Here is a 21,761-nt window from a genome sequence, read left to right as displayed (position 1 = left end):
CTTTTAAAACTACCACTCCAGATGCGTATATATCTATTTTGTTTAAGGGCCTGTCCTTTTTATCTAAATGTTATTTTGGGAATAAAGAAATTTGAGATTGATACAGAAGAAAAAAAATTGGTTTCTGATTTTTCCTGGACATCCTGATCAAGGGCTTTGGTACTTGGAATGGGATTGTCTCATCCTCAAAACCATTATTTTACCTACATATTCTGTTGTTGTTGTTGTTGTTGTTGTTGTTGTTGTTGTTGTTGTTGTTGTTGTTGTTGTTGTTGTTGTTGTTATTACTTTTTTTCTTTTTTATTTAGAAAGCAATAACTTGCAATAACATTTGTGCAGAGAACTTGCTTCAAAGCATCTGCCAATTTTTTTTATTTATTTTTTATACTTTCCTCAGTTTGAATTCTCAAATTGTATCATTATTTTATTTCTAGGCACTGTAGCTTGCGAGCCTGAAGAGAAGACACTGAAGCAATTAAAGTTTAAGAGGTGAGAGGAAAACCCCAGAAGAATTTTCCGGGAAAAACCCACGGACTCAGGTAAGGACTGGAAACCCAATCCACATGTGGACCAGGGCAGGAATCGAACCTGAGCCACAGAGGCGGAAGGCGAGGAAAGAACCACTGCGCCAACCAGACTCCCCTAAATTTAATCATCAAATGTTAGAACTTATTTCTAATTTATAGGCAATGGCATTCTATTACATAAAAAAAGCATGAATCACTCCTGAGGAAGTGCTTACAACCTCAGCAGGTCACAATTATCCCCCTACAATAAAGATGGTCTATTTCCTCTATAAACAATGATGAATATTTAGTAAAAACAAAATTGTCATTGATGAATGCAACGACACAAACCCCGGTAAATTATTGACGATATTGACAAAATTATGGCAGAGACATACATCACTGACATGTCCAAGGTTCTGCTGAACGTAGCTGACCCATTGAATAATCAACTCTACAGAAAACCGACTCTCTTTTTTTTGGAGAAATTTTGAAGGAATATGGCAACGATGTCCAAGGTCAGGGTAATTTCACTTTCAGGGAATAGAGTGTGCAGGTCGACCGTAAAAATCGTGGCGAGATTTTTGCAGTATTATATGTACCTGACTTCCGAGGATATCGTATTTAAGAGCTTAATTTACTGTTTCCTTACTAGGTTCATCGAGTCAAGGACAATAAATAAATTCAGTCATAAAAACTCAAAGCATTACTGAGGCACATACCATAGACACGGCCAGAGACTGAGAGGACACGAAGTGAAGTCGTTGAACAAAATCGATGGAAATTCATGAACTTTTGACTTGCTTTGACTTTTCGACCAAAAGGTATTTATGAATGGGAATCAATATGTGCTTGGCTGATTTTAAACAAGTACTCCTTTAATAAATCAATTTTAGTATAAAAATAATTCAATCCATGACCAAAGAAAAAATTAAAAGTAATCAAATAATTCGTAAAAATTAAAAGTTCCCTGAATTCCACTTTTAAAATCCATGGCAAAATAATAATGATGAACAGTACAAGTTCAGGTTTTAATCTATAATTTTGAGGAAAACACACATGCTGAAATGTTAGCGAGTAAAAAGCAGCTGCACTATTATTCTCCAATCCATCTACACGATTACAGGTATAACTGTCTTTCATGCGGAAAGTGTGATATTGGTGTGAAAATCAATCCCGGCTTGATGTTTGCACACAAACAACAAATGGTGAATGAGTGATTTCTATATTTAATTCATAGCGATGCTGCCTACACACGGGGCTTCGCAAACAGTTGCTCCATATTTCTAAGACAAATCTAAGTTTTTATTCCTCCATATTATAATTCTTGAATTAAAATGCCAAATCAAACATTTTTTACAGTAGGAAGATACATGTTCATGTGGGAAAGGCTGGACCAAATTCTAAAAAGCAACTGCAGAAAAATATGCAGAGAGATAAATATTTTCACAAGAATGAAGTTGGGTGGGAGTGTTTATCATTTTATGGCGGTCCTGAAGAATCAATTCTTTTTAATTTGACATTACATTGCAGAGTAATTAATTTTCAAAGTACAGGATTTATTATTGATGTAATAATTAATGATACTGAGAAAAGGACCACTTAATAAAAAAAATTTTGACAGGGGCAAAATATTTGATTTTCTACTTTCTTCTTGGACAGTAAAACTCTGAAAACAATATTGCAAATTTGGATAGAAAATGGCATGCGATTAAAAAAACTAATAAAAATCAGTCCTGATCGGTTTTGCAATTTTCTCAGTCGTGGGCTATGCCTAGTTTATAGGTAATGGACACCAGCTGGAAAAAAGATGTTTTTTATGATTCAAGGAACAATACAAAAAATATGAAGCAGGTTGTTGAAAACTAACCTGTCAATATTTCAACTCAGCAGTTACACTCAACCAAAAAAAAAGTTCCCCTTAATACTTTGTGTCTAACTCAAAAACTACTGGGCACATCTTGCTCAAATTACGACTGATCAGTACAGAAATTCCTTAGCAATCCAGCCATACTCTTTGTTTGGCCCAAAACAGTGAAAATGTGTACAAAATTACGCTATTGATGACAAATGCTACCGGAAAAAAAGTTGCACATTTGTATATGAGTGCAAGGTGAGTGTGAACCACAACTTGCACGTATACAAAAGTGCAACTGTTTTCGGTATCGTTTGTCATAAATTGCATAATTTCGTACACATTATCAATGTTTTGGGCCAAATAAAGAGTATGGCTGGATTGCTAAGGAATTTCTGTACTGATTAGTTGTTATTTGAGCGAGAGGTGCTCAGTAGTTTTTGAGTTAGACAAAAAAATATTGGAAGGGGGGACTTTCTTTTTTGGTTGAGTGTATAATATGTAAGAAAACCATGAAAGGCATCTTCACTTTTTTTTACACAAAAGCATAAGTTTCAGTTGAAAGCGCGCTGATTTGATTCTAACCACTGAGAGGAAATGACGGTAATTCCTCTTGTCTAAAAAATGAGAGCATACTAGGCGTAGGATATTTCATGACAGTTTCATTTTTGAATATGTGCAAATGTTGTAAGGGGCCATTCAGAATTTTCAATGTTTTAAAATTTCAACTTTTTTTCCAAATTATTTTGACCCACCCACCCACCCCTAATTTTGATTTATAAAAAACTGATTTGTTACGCAGTATTAAAAAACAAAACATGAACATGTACATGTATGCACTTGCATGTACATCATTGCATCCCACTGGCGGGCCTGTGTGGGTTGCGTGTCCTTTCGGAAAAAAATCCATTGCTGCTGAGTGCTGGGCGGAGGCAAAAGCTGTCTCTTTGCAACTTTTCAACAACAAACAAAAGTCAAAAGATGTAATTTTTTTCTTCTTTTTTTTTGGCTCTTTTTTTCCATGAAAAGTGAATTTCGATTTTCAATTATTTAGCTTGACCCACCCACCCACAATTTGGAAAAATAGTCGAAATTTTAAAACATTGAAAATTCTGAATGGCCCCTAAAACGCCATTAATTTGAAATGTTTTCTTCAACAAATCACAGCTGAGGTTCAGAGAGGTATGGGTCTACTTACGGTTTGGAGAATACATGTATCTGCTGGTCCTTGATGAGGGGGTCCAGTGAGGGAGTGCCCTGCGCCCCCCACAGCAGGTACATGGGAAGCATGCTGTCGTCGTACAGTTTGACGTTGTCCCACAGCACGCTGATCTTGACGTAGCGCGAGTCTGAGGACAACCACTGAACATAGTCCTGGGGAGGAGGTTGCCAAAAGTCGGCCATATTAGCCAGCCATTTTGGATCACGTGACACAATTTAAATTGTTGCTTTAATAATTCCGTACTTGGGAATTCTGTTAGCAGTTACTTTAAAACTGTAATAAAGCTGGTATGTCTGTGCTCCCATTAAAAAATAAAACAAAAATTCCATTGTTGGATTAAAAAAGAAGTATTTTATTAACTAACAAAGTAACAGAATTTTCAATCTGTTTGACATACATGTTCAACTGAAATGAAATGTAAACATAGATTTTTTTTATTGTAATTTTTTAGACAAAACTAATAAAAAACACAAAAATTAGATTTTATTTGTTTAACCAACACTTTGAGAAGTGATGACTAACAATAGCACTCCGCACTAATGACGTCAATTTTGCTCCTGGCCGTACGCGCGCATACCTCTGATGTGAGCCAAACTTTCGAACAATCCCGCGCGCACATGCATGTACATCTGGCCGCCTACATTCCCATAGAAACGGTGTTGCAAGCCTGTGCGTAATCTTGACAGGAGAAGTTTGTACAGCATGCCTGTCTGAGATCCGGGTACTTGCTTGTATTTTTATCCTTTGTGCGGAGTGCTATTGTAGAGCAGTTTGCAGGATGTGCACAGAATTAAACAAAAATAAGTTGCTGACTCACGGAATTATCTCGGCTCTCACTGTATGCTGCCAGCAGCACCCCTTGAAGGTAGTTGGGGAAATTCAATCGTTGGAAGTACCAAACCTGGAAGACAAACCAAACAATTTGAATCTCTAGATTGGGATTGTGTATGCACTGCCAAATGTTACTGTTACAACAGGATAGAAGGGGGCATTGTTGTGTATTTTCAAAGTTAAGTCAAGACATGAACAGGCTAGAGATGTACATGTTTTTTCAAAATTGAAGTCACATAACAATCCCAGGCAAGGAATGGACCGCGGAACGTTTCAAAGCGTTCTCGTCAAGTGCTAACATGTCAATCACAAGTTATTCACGGGTGAGTCAGTCTCATGTCCAGTCACAAGCTATTCAGAGCCTCTTTTACTCACCAAGTTCCAGAAGATGATGGGATGTTGGACCACGAAGCTAGGGGCCCTCAGGCACGCCTCCCCTTCGTTCTCAATCACGTTCTCCACCTCCTTGCGCAGGACCAAGGGGCTGAGGTAAGGCACCGAGATGGGCCCCACCTTGCACTCCTTGCTGGGCGGGGGCATGAACTCCAGGGAGTTGCGGACGCTGGAGGATAGCGATCCAGCCGAGGCGCCCGGGAGGAGGCCCTGCTGGAGGTCCTTGAACTCCTCGATGGGTTTGCAGCGGGGCAGGGTCATGGCACGTCCACTGGAGCAAGGAAAGCGAGAGCAAAAGAAAATGAGATTTCTGTCAGTAAGAGCGCCTCTCCATGAACTCTGTGCACGGATATCGTTTTCAATAACAGAGTTCCACTTCAGTATCAATTTCCTGTATTAACTTTTACACTTAAACACCCCCCCCCCCCTCCACAATAAAAGATTATTTAGGCTCATCCCAGAGGGGACAGTCCTTAGACTCCACGCACATGCACCCCAGTAATGGTTACAATGGCAGAGTTGGGAATACCTCTGGGAGGATTAGGAGAACGCATTCCTGATGGCGTCTGGCACTCATACACAAACGCCATTGGTCTATGCACATTCAGAAATGTAATAAACCCTGTGTATTCACGTAATACGTGCTTGAACAAGTACTCGTTTTTACATGCTTTACTGGGGCTTGCCTGGTCTTGTCTTAATACGGTAGCAACTATTATTCAACCCTTGCATGCAATTTTGTTAACTTTTGTAAACTTTGCTAGGCATCAGTGGAAAACAGTAATTATGTACTGATCTGATTTTACCCAGGGTAAACAAATAAAAATAATTTTTAAAATTAATTATAGAAATGCATAAGTTATTCAATATTGAATGAGACATCGAATGGAAAACTCTACCCAGGTTTAGGCATGGTATAAATACTAGCAAGTATTCAGGCACACTGTTTTCTGGATTAGAGGCACAACAGTAACAACCCTTTTCAGAGAAAGGGATGCCAAAATCAACAAGTAGTTTCTAATTTATTCACTCCAAATTAAAGCTTCATAAAGAGAAAACAAATCTGATTTGTTGAAAAGCACGGGAAGAGCAATTTTCAACACTGTATGTCACATCTCTAACTTCCTAAATGATCAACTGTAGAAAAACTCAGTGTAAAGTGCATTAGGGAAGCCAGCTACGAGACCGTAGGTTCACAGTGTAAATGTGGGGGACATTTAAGAATGAGGAAGAGTGATATGGGTCTATAAAGATTGAATTATAGACAGACAGGTGGGGCAACCATTCCCAACAAACACCTTAAGAAATTCATGACCCTCTTGCAGACAGGTCATGAATCCTGTTTTTAAATCCAGGTCAACATACTTTCATTTTTGTCCTGTGCTGTTTTCCCCTTTTTTTCCCCCCATTTCCCAGAAGCATTTTAATGTTCCATTTGGCGCCTTGGGGTGATGAGGAACTGCTTGTGTTACTGCGGAGACTACTTAACGGGAGCCAGGAAAAGCAATAAGTCATTCTTTAAAGAGCCACATATAGTGCTAACTCGTCTCAATTTGACTTTGAGGGTTATTTTTGTTACAAAAATTCCATATTCAATGATATCAGTACACAATTTATAGATGTTTTGCTACAGTTTTGAAATTACATGAAGCTCAAAATCTACTTTTCTCCTCATCTTGTGGTTATCATGATTGATACGAGTACTGTGTAACATAATGCCTTTTATAAGCCAGTCCAATGTGACCGCGTATACCGACAGGTGCCTTTGCAATTTGAGCTGAGGTGAGAGGCGTACCCCGTAGCACAAAATATAGCGAACAGAAAACCCACTTCCATGAAATGTTACACGCCGTTATTCAAAAATTTAAACAATTCTACACTTTGACTTTTAACAAGTTTACACAAAGAATTTTGCACTGCAATGAGACTAGTGCAATAGATATATGAGGATAAACAGTGAGTGCTGGGCTAGCCTCTTTTCCATCTGTAATACAGTCACTTGCTGGGTCAAAAAGCCTGAAATTTAGGGGTGCTTTTGAAACCTTATCCAAAAAGATGTGTGTCCAAAAAATGTAGCAATCAATCCATAAATATTAAATATATCAGCACTCTCTTTTTGCAAAACTTATCTATAGAGTCTGAAGGTGTAGTTAGCACTCTACACAATGGTCTTTATCCCATCTCACTTGGACACCCCAGTCCAGAGATACAGCTAATTAAATGAAAGGACCTGAATTCCAAGTTGGGCCACTTGCTATCTAATGAAAAGCATTTACATACTAGGATGGTGAGAAAAGTGGCCCAAACAGATTTTGACAGTCTTTACAAGCTTTGCCATAACTTTTAAACAAAAGGTCCAAATCACACAGAACAAAACTCCTGTCAAGGGTTGTGAGACACTATCATGTCATGCTAAAGTTTTTACCAAAAAAACCTGATTTGGTTTCCTCAGAAGAAAAAAATAGGAAAACCCTGTAGTCATTATATACAACCTGATCTGTGTAAATGTATCTCAAGCCTACAATGTATTTTGGGTGTTTTAAATTCTGTGACTTGTTTTTTCCCCCAAATTTCACACAAAAATTCATGTAATTGTTAATGCAGTAGGGTTACCAGTCATTGAACGTAAAACAGATTCATAGATTTTGTATCCCACCGACTACATATTATTTGAAATTGTCTATAGAGTTTGTCCACCGACCTTAAAGAGTTTACATAAAACAACGACAAAAAGAGATCTGGTTCACGGGTGCCGTTATCCCCTTTGGAACAGCTTGGTAAAACGATTCCCAGGTCCCCTTCTTTACTTCAAACAGAAATTTCATGAATTTCTTCAATTACGTCCGAGCCACACAAGTTTACAGGTTGCACAATTTAATGCATGGAATATGTCAACTGGAAATCCCCATGGAAATTTGATATGGCGCAACTTCGACACGTTTTCACCATTTTTGCTTTTCCTCTGCTGTTTTTAACAGTCAAAAAGGCAGGATTCCTTTACCAAACAGTTACAAAAGTTGTCTTCAATTCTCTTTCAAATTGAATATTTTACATGGCCACAAAAGTTCCCTAGATAGTTCCTCGATCGAGAAAAACATGCCAGTTTAGTTGAAGATTCAAGATAGCAATGTTGCGGTGGTTAGAAACATGTCACAAAACTGTGTTCAAAAAGAAGCATTATCCAATTGTACCAAAACTCACCTAATTTTTCCCTCCACAAACTCCAGATAAAAATGTATTAGACTGATCTCTCTATTTTTTGTTGAATCATTTAATAAATACATGTAGCTCTTAACGGAAAGAAGGTAATTCCAGTATTAACATCATTGCTTTGTCAATGTGCTTGTTTCATTTGTTGGCCGAATAAATAATAATAATAATAAACATTACGGGAAATGGTACCGTAGGGTGACATCCCCATGGAGTACCGAAGTGTGACGTCGTGTAGAACCAGAACGGTAGTGCAAATGAATGGAGTACGCGCGCGAGTTGGTTCACAGGCTGAATCACGCGCTAATGTCTTTCACACACATTTTGTGCGCGTGACGTATTCACTTTGGTACTCTACAGGGTTTTTCCCACTTTAATTAATGACCCCTAACCCAAATTTTCCCTTATCCTACCCCAACAAATTCTAGTATATTTATGTTTTGGACCACGAGCAGTCCCTCTAGCCTAGTTGCGACAATAGAATGCTGCCTCTAAATGGGAGTTGTGACATGAGGGAGACACACTGAAATGTCTCCCTAATGTCTGATGTTTCCCTTAGGTATAACTAATGATGAAAAAATGTCTCCTTAAGGGTACATTAACAGGAATCAAAGTAACTCTTGAAATTTTATTTTTTATTTTTATGTTTTTGTATATTTTTTATGTATTTGATAAACAACATACCAATACCTATCAATAGACCGATCTATTTAACCCTAACCCCCTAGCCCTTTTTGCTGGGAACCATCCTCAATCCTCCAAAATCCCCCTAATTTTGCAAAATTTTCAGAAAATTTTCAGACAGTCCTGCCTCAAAATGCATTCATCCTCAATCCTTCAAAATCCTCCTGATCCAAAAATGTTCAAATGAAGGGTACCCAGCCCCTCAATCCTTCAAAATCGTCAGACAGTCCTGCCTCAAAATACCATTCAGCCTCAATCCTCCAAAATCCTTTTCTGAAAAAATACCATTCAGCCTTAATCCTCCAAAATCCTTTTCAGAAAAAATACCATTCAGCCTCAATCCTCCAAAATCCTTATTTAAAAAAATACCATTCAGCCTCAATCCTCCAAAATCCTCCAAAACCACAATGAGGATTTTGGAGGATTGAGGAAGGTTAGGGTTAAGCCCTGCACCATTTGAGTTCTAACCGATCACAGCGGTGCATGTGTACGTGTTCTACATAACCCCCCTGAGGACCGACACACAAAGGGAGAACAACAGATCCTTTCAGTCCTCGGGAGTCGGGTCTTTTGTTCAAAACGGTCCTCTGTAGTAAGTTTGTGTGCTTAGTCTATGGGAGAGTGTTATATTACAGGGACAAAGGAAAACACAAAGCATTGCCCTCGAGAGTAAGGTAAAACAAGAGTGTGTGCGCGTATGTGCGTCTGGAACATGCAGTTGTGGCATTGGAGAGGACCACGTGTTAACTGCCCACGTGCGCAGTGCTTTCTGGGTCAGACTACTGAATGTTTGCAACCACAACAAAATGAAATAAAATTCATGTCAAATTTCTAAAAACAATTACTTGTCAGGCGTAACATGCTTTGTCTATTAGGAGAGGCATTTCAGTCACAAAAGTCATCTACAAATCCCGGATTTTGGTGCTTTGATGGAATGGGGGAGTGATATTGCATTTTTATCCTGCGGGGGAAGTCGAGGGTTTAGTTTTCCCACGCTCTGCCCTGGTTTAGCCCTGCAGGGTAGACTTTTACAGAAATTGGATTCGACGCAATTTCTTTGCATTATATGCCATATTTAGATATTTCGGCAACAGCTTCCGACCGCAAAAGTGGAAATAATAAGGTGTTTAAATGCAAATTTTCTCACTCAGAGTGAAGGGCAAAAAGTTTTGATAACGAAATGACGACGTCAATTCCATGGACAATTGAGGATGTATAAGGTTTTATTAAATTTTTTTTTTTAGAATTTCACACATTACATTTTGGTTGTATTTCAATTTTGCGATTGTGCAAACCAGTTTTTGAAACCTCTTTACCACATGTCGGGTTCACTGAATAAACTTGAAAAGGTGAACTGTACTAATCTGGAACACCCCCCCCCCCCCCATTAAAATCATAATTATAATCATCATCCATACGGGAGAAGCCTAAAATACAAACATTGTTTATGTCATATAATATAAGACCTAATTATTTCACTTTGTCAGCTGAGTGCTCCAAGGGATTACCGTGAAATAAATACGGGAGGAATTGACACTCCATGACACCACGATGGCAAGGGGAAAAAAGGCCATCCCCTTGATATTGCAAATTGAACGCTAATGAATTGAGCCGACTACACCATCGCGTGTCGGTAGGATGGGGAGAAGGTAATGCAACCTGAGCCCTCCCCAAGCATGTAGGAACAACGCGCATTAGCTGATTAAGAACTGATTAAAGATCGCCTGGTCGGTGCACGCAATCCATCCTTGGAGTCTTGGGAAACAACCGCTTCAGTCTAAATTCAATTAGTGCGACCCTTGGGGCGTGAATTCCTCAAATTACCAATTTATTACCGTATTAATTCCTTGGAAAAACTGTTGCACTGAATCAAGACAACAGTTGATTGTTTTTCCCCCTTTTTTTGTATATGCAGGAAATCCTTAATGGTATTATGCAATGTAAATCATACCTCCCAAAAGTTACTAGGTTATTATCTCCAATTCAGGTTTAAAGATATCTTTTCCATGCGCTTTCCAACTTTGTATGTTTTATTTATTTATTTTTTTTAACCAAAAACAACCTTCTGTAAAAAGGAGGTTGCTTATGTGCACAACGAGACTGGTTCCCGGTCCCTTCAGTATCAATGTTTATAAGGGGCAGGAACCAGTCTACCCTGTGTGAACTGAAAAATGGTCGGGCCACATTTAATCCCACATTTGTCAAGTACATTGCCAGTTTTTCATATCTATACACGGGCAGATTTTTTTGTTCATGACTCTTGCAATACTAGCAGAATAGCAATTTAAAAAAAAAAACAATCTATTTTTCGGGACAAAACTCATCTATAGCACTGACATCACATCTTTAATGACAGCAATGTCTTCTTACCCGTTTGCATGGCCCTTGGCGGCTAGGTCCGTCACGGTCATACACTCGCTGGACGACCGTCGCCGAGTGGACGTTGGGGACAACCTGGCTGACCGCAGCTCCCCTCTGAGAGTGACCTCTCCGGCCGACAGGCTAGGGGTCACCGGGAGTTTGGTTATGGACTCTTGCTTGTCCGACTTGATGCGGGACGGGAGGTTGCCATCTTTCTCATCTGTGGAAACAAACGGGAGAGCAAGGTGTAGTGGTCAAGGATATTGTCAGACATTTTAACCTAACCGCCTAAGCCCCTTTTTGTTTGCATCCATCCTCGATCCTCCAAGTAACAAAAAAACAAAAGTTCACTGACCTTGCTCGGCTTCGCCAGATTCTTCCTCTTCTTCCTCCTCTTCATCTTCCTCCTCCAGAGAGAGGTTATCCACGCTGGGGTTTGACTCCGCCCCTTTTTTAACCTCCTCGGACTCCTCCCCTGTCTGGGCGCTATCCTTGCGCTTGATCAGTGGTGCCGAGTGGATGCTCTGCACGCTCTCTGACGACGGGCTAGGCGTGATGGTGCAGACCGGCATGGCGGCCTCGTTGCGGAAGTCTCGCATGGCGATGTTGAGGAAGGGCACCAGCTGGGCACTGCAGAAACAGCACCTGGGTGGGATGGAGTCGGGATACCATACTCAGTCAATACAGAGATTATACAACAAAGACAAAGCAAGATGGTGGTAAGGTACTGTGTAATAATAGAATTTCCACTGCAGAAACAGTTGCCTGGAGAAGGGAGTCAGAGTACCAGACTCGGTGAGTATGGGTTTCACACACATAAACAATTGTCAATCCGATTAAAATGTTTTGCCCGAAACAGTAAACACCTTTTAAAAGTGCCGAAATGTAAAAGACATCCCGAATGCATTTTAATTGGTAGAAATTAATCATTTGCAGTGTGTTGAAGTCACAAGGGCAACATATCAACATTTGCTATACTATTGTACATGTTTATTAAGCAGCAAAGTATAGCTGTGCCAATACCACATCAATAAAATTGCATGTGTATATACAGGTAGGAAATGTCCACTGTTTTGGGGGGACATGACAATTCTTATTCTGCTGCCAATTCAGCACTCTGACTATCGCACATGTAGGCTATATCATCCAATTCTGATGCTTCATTCCCATCCCGGGAACTACATGTGACGGTTTAAAATATACCCCCCCCCTTTTTTATTTTCCGGACTATTTCTTATTCACGGCCCGCCGCACTCCATCTTCTGTATTTGAGGAGACAACATTTGGTTTACTCCTCTTTTCATTTTACAGAAATAAAACAACAGAGATATCATCAGAGAATTTGCTTCAGCCGTCCCTCATTCCCATTTCGACACCGATCCCCCCGGTGTCACATTTACAACATACATGTATGTCAAACCTCCCATTTGATTTCAAAGAAAACCTCCCCTAACATTAATATGCTTCACTGCATACCCAGATGAAATTACTTCACACTGTTTTGTTGGCAGGATCGAAATCCATATCCTCCTTAGAAACCCCTTTTTTTAAAGTCAGGTTTTAAGACAAGTTTTATCAACTTGAATTTCACCCCTTTGGGAATACAGATCCTATCCTAAAAGGGTACTACACTGATTAGGTAGCAAAGCCCCTGCAAAGCTTTCCCCGAACAAAAAACCTTGGGGATTTTTCCCCCACACATACAAAGAAACTTGCCAGCCAGAGCCTTCACAAGTTTTTTTTTGCCGAGGGAAAACCAATTTATGAGTATTTCCAGTCCTTCTGATTTGAGGCGTGCGATTGCACCCCCACGCCATCGCACACCTAAAAGTTTCCAAAGAAGTGTGAATAATCACACGCCTGAATGGCCCTGGACCACAGAATCACACACCTAGAAAATCACACACCTAGAAAAACCACATGCCTAGAAAATTTCACTTGTGCCTGTTTCCACACACCTGTGATTTTCAAATCAGAACGACTGTATTTCCTGTATCTCATGTACCCCAATAAAGCTCATCATCTCTTGTTCTGATTTTTGGCAGCATTTCTTTTCCCTTTTTGGATGATTTTTTTTTTTAAACTACACTTTTGGCTCAGGATATAATAAATAATTTATAAATAATTTATGAAGCTATCAGGGGAAAAAAGCCTTCAATATTTGAGACAGGCTAGAAGATTGATACTGAATTTCAAATGTGCATAACTGGCTGTTATAATGGTGTGGAAATATAACTTACATTGTGATATAGCAATACAAGAAAATCAAGTTAAAGCAAAAGTTGTTGGGGGGGGGAGGGACAAAATCCCTCCTTACCAGCAGTGCATCAAGGAAAAAGTCAACGTAATTTTAAACATTGCCAAACGGTATTTAGTTTGCATGAGGGAACAAGAACTCAAAACGTTTTCTGTCTGGATATGTGCGATTTAAGTTGGATTTTTTCTATGAATAATAAGGCTTTTATATTTAATAGGCTTCTGAATGCATTGGTAATTGTGCGGAGCAATTAACGACCGCTGATTCACTGAAGCAAACGCTTTGAGGTGAAAAGCACCGCAAATCCCTCTTTATGATTGGTTTGGTGGTTTTTTTTCAGATAAATTGTATTTTCAGATAAATTCTGAGCTGACTTGCATAAATACCACTGTGGTTCAATGGCCTCCATGCAGAAGTACCTTGCAACAGTGACAAAAAGAGGGGTACATTACGACAGACACTTGCATGCTATTGCCACTACATGCCCGACGCTCATGCCAAGATGCCTCAGTTTTGTGAACACTTAAATAACATAAGTTGGTCTCACTTTGCAGTGTATGCGCGAGATTCAGCGCCCTGACATACTGAGATCTTCAATAATGGGTCTCATTGAGAGCACACAGCACTGTCTCCTTTGGACTCCGTACAGGGACAATAGAGGGCGCTCTCTGAATCTGAACTCAAGAAAGCTCCAGGGTGCAGACACTTCACATGGGTGTACAGATTTGCATGTATAAAGCACAGAGTAATGCATGACGTGTCTCCTCTGTATGAGCACGAGCCCTTGCATTTATGGGCTTCATGCACAAGTACCCCCTCAACAGTTAAAAAAAAGAGAGTTGGGGGAGGCCACTTGGAGAGACATTCGAACGCATTGCCGACAACGCCCGACGCTCACGCGAAGACGCTATGAGTCTGTGCACATTCAGCATAAAATTAGTCGTGCATACTTCTGCTATATGCGCGCAAATTAATACGCACATGCGGTGTGTCCCATTCTATGGGACACACACCGATCCCATACATTTGTGTCCTCATGGGATACCAGGAACAAAGAGTCACAATAGGGATGATGGCACCCCGCAAGTACAATCTTGAGAAAACTCAGTACCCCATATTGAAGTGAAACTCTATGAGTTTGAGATTTCGATAGAAAGAAAGGGAACATAATAGAAGTAAAGGTCTACAACAGTGGTATTCCATAACTACCTACAGACCGATCCGGACACGCCATCCACTCTATCATGATGGCCCCCTCTAATGGCGAAAACACTGTTCTAGCTTTTTTTTAGATAATCCGTCACGGGGCATTTGCTTTGTACAATAGTGGCACGATGTTTTTTTCCATTAACGGGAGCATCATGAGTGTACAGTGATCATGTGTCCGTATTTGTCTTTATGTACAGAGGGTAGTCGGTGCGAGGGTGCTGGCAACAATGGCAAGAAATGTCTGTCACATATCCGTTTGTCACCATTGGCCACTTGTGCATGGAGCCGGTGTTTCCAAACTTGTCCTACCTTGTTTTCAGGTTGGACTCATCGGCAGACCAGCCAGCCATGACGGCCTCGTCGTACAGCAGGGCTTGGCAGCTGAAGCACTGGTGGCAGCTGGTGATGTGGACCTCGATGGCATGACGACGTATCCCAGCATCTTCCGAGTCCTGACCTGGCTGGTTTAATGACTGACAGCTCCCTGAGGGTCAACGGTCAAACAGTCAAACAAATTAAAGGATACACCTTTTTTTTTTAAACAGACTGTTGTCAACCAATGGTGCCAAGTCGCCTGCTTGTTGCTGCTTAGCATAACTACATGCACACCTGGGTTTTGTAGGTTCTGGGAACATTAGGTTTTGAGGTCCAAACTGGTGTATGAGTCAAGTCCATTATAAATCCTAAACTTCCTCACAAGTCCCTCACAAGTAATCTAGTCCCAAGTCACAACCTATTCCAATGAACTGTGACAATGGCATTCTTTTGTTATTATTAATTCCCTGTTAGTTGTGACCGGACTTGTGAATAGACTTCTGCTCCACTCGTGAGTGGACTTGTGATCAAGACAAGGACAATGTTAGTCAGAACTGCAAGAACTCACCTTCTAATGAGGTTCCCTGGAGGTGGATACCCATATTTCCCAGAGATATATTGTCCATGGCCGAGTCGTTCCAGGAGCCGGCCATCTCGGTGGTTTCATCTACCAGTGTCATGCCTTCTAGACTGTTCAGGCTTCCCATGGCCGAGTTCCTAGAGGGGATAGTCTTAGGAGCTGCTGGGGAGGAGAAAGACCGTGTGTACTCTCCGATCTTGGTGGCAAAGCCCATAGTCCGGGCCTTGAAAGCTGTGCCAAATGTCTCCATCTGACTGGAGGCGTTGCTGAGGGTCTTGGTCAGGGACTGCCGATTCAGGCGCGGCGTTAAACCTGTGTTGAGGATGCCTGAGAACAGGCTGCCCTTGCGGGGCGTTGTCTTGTCCTTGTTGGAGTCCAGGCTGTCCCTTGAGCCTGACTTGGAGCTGTTGGAGTCTAAATTGTCGCCTTGGAAGATGGGAGAGGAGGGATTCTCTTCTAGAGGACCTTCTTCTACTTCGTGCTCTGTCGTCCTGGGGCTCAAGGCATCCTCAGCAGCCACCTCCTCGCTGTTCTCTTCTTCGATGGTATCATTCCAGTCTGTCCTCAGATCCACTAGATCTTTCTCTTGTGCACTACCACTAGGATCCCTGACGGTATCCAATCCTAGATCTAGCAGGTCGGCACTGCCTTGGTCATCTGAGCCTGACCTGTCATGGTTCGTTAGGGCTCCAGTCTTGCTCTCCGCCTCCTCCGAGTTTTCCTCCTCGAAAGAAATCAGCAGGTCCTTCTTGCAATCTTTGGCAGGTGCTGGAAATGAAGTTCTTTCACTGTGCACCGTCTTTGTTTGATCGGAGAGCTCCTTATTCGAAATGCTCCCGTTTGGAGTCCTGAAGGTAAAATTCGGTCTACTTCCAACCGAGTAAGACCGTGTGGCATGGGTGACCTCAACTAATGTCGGTGAAGGTCGGCAGTGAATACTGTTAGTTCTACCTCCTAAGGGGGAGGTTGCGATTGAAGACTCCTCATCCGCGATGCCGGCGAGGATCTTGGCGTCGCTCCCGAAGAGCTCCATTGAGACACTGCTCTCCCGGTCAATGCTGCTTCCCTGGCTAGACAAGCTGAGTCCGAAAGGGGAGTTGGTGTCCCCGCTCTTGTTGCGCTTGTGAAGTGAGCCGTGCATGGGGATGGTGACTGAGTGATCAGCACTGCGGTGCCGTCGCTTCTCGCTGGAGTCCGCGGCTGGTTCCTTAGTGTCTACTCCTTCAAACACGCTCTCATCCACCGAGTTCTCCAAGGAAATGAGACCACTTAAAACCACCCCTGCTGAACTCCCTGATGTTAATAGTTAAAACGGGGGTTTAGAAAATAAAATAATTTCTGACGAACAATGAAAAAGTTATGAAACATCTTTTACAGATCAAAGTCAGACATTAAATGTATCAAAACTGGACATGCTGTGTTCTTGGGGTAAATTCCCCATTATGGACATGAACTGGTACACAGCAAATTTCTATGACTAAACCATTGTTGCAAATATTGTTAATAAGACATACAGCCAAAAAAAGTTACAAATCAGCAAGAATCCAGAGTGTCTAAAGATGGGTATACTCAAGTACTGGACCATGTTTATTTGGTTTCTGCTAATACAGGGCAGTTACAGCACACCATCACGAGGCAGTTATAGGATACCATAATTGCCACAATACTGACAAGTTCCCTGACTACACTATCATCTCCGGCCCAGATTGGTCAATATATCTGCACAATCAAGGCAAACTAAACAGCTCCCTCTATTGATGAATATAAGCTAACAAATCAACCTAGACAGATGTCAAGGCCCATGAATCTGACATATCGCCCTCCAGGGACATTACATTGAAATTGAATTGAATTCAATTATTAGAATTCAATTATTATTCATCCTGATGATACAATATGAAATTCTGCATCCCGTGGGTTAAAAACAATGACACAAACTTTTAAATGACACTGTATAAGAAATAGTTTAAAGACTAAACAACCACGAACAAATAAATCGAAAACAGCTTACAATCACATAAAAACACATACATGTAATATATAGCTAATACCCTATAATATAACCATGTTTTAAAAATTCTCTTTTTAAAACTTGAAATAAAAGAATGACAATAATTTGGCAAGAACGATCTTCTAAAATGCTGTGTATTTGTACGCAGAGGCCGGATTCTGCCATATTTTTGCAAAGTAACCAGATGACTAATTAGGTGGGTGGGGTCCTGCATGGTAAATGTAAGTTTTTTCTTCTGGTTACATGGTATATTGAAGTTGTTCATTTTTATTATTATTATTTTTTTTTTTTTTTCTGACCTGTGCTGTCTCGCAACGTGCCCATGCTCCCCGTGCTGCCAACGCTGCTCCTGGAGTGACGGACGATGCTGGTACCCGATTCCTTGGTGCCCTTGGCGTCCGGTTGGTCGGCGGGCTTGTTACTGTTTGATTTACTGCTGCTACCGCCGCCATCGATTGGCGAGTCCAGGCTGTGGTTTACTGGAGTTGAGTTGGCACTGCTGGGGCCGACAACTTCCGCAACATCTGTGGTAGTCAAGAAAACTTTACAAATTGGTACAGCTTCAGTTCCAACCACAATGTAGCAAACTGTAGACCATGTGAAATTTGCTCACAAAATTTGATCATTTGATGTCATGGTCACGTGTTGCCAACTTTCAGCAAGTGGTTCCCTTCTGCACTGTAATGTACATGTCTTGAAATATGAAGGGTTTAAAAGTGTTGACATAAACTGCTGAATGTGGGCCGCAAAACATGCAAAAGATGCTAAAATGTTTGGGTTGCCCAGCAATTGCGTGTCGGCATGACGTCAACAGGCAGCTATATTTCAATAAACACATTTCATGAAAAAATTACAATTCACAGAAAAATAACAATTCACTATTAAAAGTTATCAACCACAGATGTAATTCACAGAATTTGATGGACGCCCATAGAAAATATCATTCTATGTTTGTAGATAAAATAAAGGTCTACATATTTTATGGATGACAAGGAATCAGGTATCAGAAACTGACTTTTGATAAGAAATGATATTTCTGCCCCATGCCAGTCCCCCCCCCAAAAAAAAGGAACAAAACCTCTTTGATATCAATCAAAGGCAATGCAAATGATACAAACTCTGCTTTTTGGAAGTCATGCAAAAGCTTTTGGCAAAAGAATGCTCATAAGCGTAACAGCCAGCACTGTTTAGGCAACTATCACAAATACCGGTAGGCAGGGTGGTGCCCATTATGATGTTACAATCAACTGTATGGTTAACCAAGCTGACACTTGGGAACCGGACCAAGATGGATTCAATTTTTAATCATGGGCTTTGCCCTATTTTGACCTCAAGTCATAATATTACTGAACGGCTGGGGCAACACCTAATACAAAATCTACATTACCCTGATTCAAAACTTCTACATAACTATTGAGATGGATTCAGTTTGGAAAAAAAAGTGGGTTAAAGTTGCTCAAATGTGAGGCATTCTGGCAAAAAGAGACAGAATTGGGCACAGGCTATAGCAGAGAAAAATGCAAAAAACCGAAAGGAGGAGAGTTTTTGAGATTTTCAGATTCATAAATAGTAGTTCCGAGACCACGAGGCAGGCCACGGAAGACCTGGGATGAGACACTGGCAGAAGACCTCAAGACTGTCAAAACTCGCCACTGTGGATGTCAGAAATCGGACTGCGTGGAACAGGGTCATTGAGGAAAGACAACGTCTCATCCCACAACGTGGGCAAAATGGACGTTAAATGGACATGACGATGATGAATAATGATAAATATTTGATATACCTACTACACATATTTTAAAGCAATACAATAAACATTGTGGAATAAAAGTTGTTTTAAAGGAAAAACAACTGGCATCTTTCATTCTCACGACTACACACTCAAAACTTTAAGGCCTTTTTCACAGTACTATACTTTTTTGATATATCAATAAATGCAAACTTTAAAAGCCATAACTTGTCAACAGAATGTCCAGTTGAAGTGCAACAACCAATACTGCAAGGATAATTTTATTTTCTTTCCTAATACATGTACATGCAAACCCTCATTACGACCTCTGCCCGGTTCTGTCTCACTTTGCCATAACGCCTAACAAATCTGCTCTACTCTGCTCTCGCCATTGTTTCGCCAAAAGTGGGTGGAATAAACAGACAGCAAAATAATGACAGCAAAAGACTGAAGCTAAAAATGTACAGCTGCAGATAGTAAAAAAAGAGAATTTTCAAATTAGCCTTTTGAATAGAGTTTCATGCAATGCCAAAAGCAGCTGACCCTGTTTAATGAGATCGACGGCCTCGCTGCGGTCTTTCCGTTTCAGTGTGTCCTGGGAATGTTCTCCGTCCTCTACGTCATCCTTCTCCTCACCGTCCGTGGCGTCCTTCGCGTCACTGTCGCAGCTGCTGCTGGTGGCGCTCTTCTCCGCGCCGAAGCGGATGGGGGAGAGCTCAGGCGAGGCCAGAACCTCGTTGGGTGCCGATTCGTCTAGGATCATTGAGCTGTAACCCATGTCTGAGTTGCCTGCAAAGCGTAGTAAGTGGGGAGGGGCAAAGGCCTGTTATTTTGCATGAATGCGCTAAGTCCAATTTCACGGCACTGCTGACTAATACTAAGCACACAATTTTCAGAGCCTTGAGCAATTTTCCCTTGATTTGCACTGCAAGTTTAAGGCAATGTAACTGCGCTTTGTGGAACTTCTAGAAATTTGGGAGACAAAGCTGTTTTAAAGAAACTACATGTACTCTATTTCACGGCCACAGTAAGTAGTAAGCACACCAAATGGCTCGCTAACTATAGAGGCAGAACTTGCTAACAACACACAAAAAGCTGAGATCTCTACGCGCACGCACCCATTACAAGCCCAGGTTGTGCAGTGTGCTTACCATGCTTAACAAGTGCAATTTGTTTGCTATGGTTAAGCACAACTCTTCTGCGAAATGTCAAGCAGTGCCATGAGATAGGCCCCTATTAGGCCAAGTAAAAAAGTAAACCAGTTTCTCGTCCCCGCACGCTTCCCGTTTTCCCGGCTGCCTCCTTTTTTTTCCAAATCATACATTTGCAATGTATTTTTTCTTTGATGTGCTTCCAGCAAAATTGAAGCTATGTATGCAACCTTAGAATAATAAAGGGTTACAGCTCCTTTAGACACAAATGTATCAGCAAGAGTCATGAAAATGGGGAAATCCAAGTTGGAAAATCCGCCATCCAGAAAGAAAAAAAAATGGCTGCCTCTTCCCTTTTCCAAAAGCCCTGACGAGAAACTATTTTATTTGTTTACCTGGCCTTAATATGCAAAATGATGTGTTTAAGCAAAAATTAAATTAGCTAACCTGCCCCAACCAATTTACAAAGCTAACTACTCTGCTAAATATTCTGCTAACGAACGTTCATTGGTAACAGCCCCTCTTCGATGAGAAACATGGATTGCTCTACAAAGAGACTACAGCGAACTAATGAATGTCGCATGACTTAAAAGTAACCAGAGAATGAACGGTTTGTGCATGAACAAGTACAAGGGAGAACAAATAGTTAAGCCGTCCGTAACTCTTCCTGAATTTTTATTGAAAAAAAAAAATCACTTGCAGTTTTCAACAAATTTGGAAATGTGTTCAATTTCACAGAATTCAGAAAAAAACCAAGAAGACCTTCTTAATTTCATTTCTGTCAATATTGTGCTTATGACCCAAAAAATAACAAATGGGAAAGTTAATACTGCACATGGCTGTGGAAAACGAATTAGAAATGATATTCGAACTTGGATTACTTGGTGAATTAACGCAAATATGTCAATCAGCATGAATGAGGTCAATTAGTACATGAACATGAAGCTGTGATATTTAGCTTATCTGAACGGATTGCCAACGCTACATGCAAAAATTTGAACAAATAGGCAAATTGTCCATTTTATTCGAACTTCTTTCAAAGCCTACATATTTTCAAGGGTCAAATTGTTCCCCAAACCAGCATGTTCCCTTCCCTACTCCTCTACAGTGATTCCCATTTTCCCCATTTTTTACCAGAACTTCACTGTATTACGTTGCATTTATTCCCTGATGAATTCATAATACCACACAGTGCTGGGGCGGTTTGGGGAAGTACAGGGAGGGCAATTTGGGGCAGTACAGGGAGGGCAGTTTTGGGCGGTACAGCAACTACTGACCGGTACTACTCTAAAGTGTTTCCCATTTTCCCAAATTTTTTTCAAGAACTTCACTGTATTACATTGTATTTATTCCCTGATGAATCCATAAAACCATACTGTGCTGGGGCGGTTTTGGGCAGTACAGGCAGGGCAGTTTGGGGCGGTACAGCAACTACTGACCAGTACTA

General features: G+C 40.9%; 1 protein-coding gene across 1 annotated transcript in view; it reads right to left on the bottom strand.

Moving 5' to 3' along the window:
• LOC119744270 (C-myc promoter-binding protein-like) overlaps nucleotides 1-21,761 on the bottom strand; it is an 88,654-nt gene that overhangs the window by 10,005 nt on the left and 56,888 nt on the right. The window contains exons 20-28 of the mRNA XM_038220131.1: nucleotides 19,707-19,952; nucleotides 17,734-17,958; nucleotides 15,412-16,716; nucleotides 14,838-15,012; nucleotides 11,418-11,707; nucleotides 11,072-11,282; nucleotides 4,790-5,078; nucleotides 4,401-4,484; nucleotides 3,560-3,735 (exon numbers count right to left, since the gene is read on the bottom strand). Coding sequence (XP_038076059.1) covers nucleotides 3,560-3,735; nucleotides 4,401-4,484; nucleotides 4,790-5,078; nucleotides 11,072-11,282; nucleotides 11,418-11,707; nucleotides 14,838-15,012; nucleotides 15,412-16,716; nucleotides 17,734-17,958; nucleotides 19,707-19,952 — 3,001 coding nt within the window. The remainder of the gene's footprint in view (nucleotides 1-3,559; nucleotides 3,736-4,400; nucleotides 4,485-4,789; nucleotides 5,079-11,071; nucleotides 11,283-11,417; nucleotides 11,708-14,837; nucleotides 15,013-15,411; nucleotides 16,717-17,733; nucleotides 17,959-19,706; nucleotides 19,953-21,761) is intronic.

The sequence above is a fragment of the Patiria miniata genome, unplaced genomic scaffold (genome assembly GCF_015706575.1).
Source record: "Patiria miniata isolate m_02_andy unplaced genomic scaffold, ASM1570657v1 HiC_scaffold_7, whole genome shotgun sequence".
Classification (NCBI taxonomy): domain Eukaryota; kingdom Metazoa; phylum Echinodermata; class Asteroidea; order Valvatida; family Asterinidae; genus Patiria; species Patiria miniata.
Note: the sequence above shows the minus strand (reverse complement) of the source record. Positions and strands in the feature narration are given on the sequence as shown.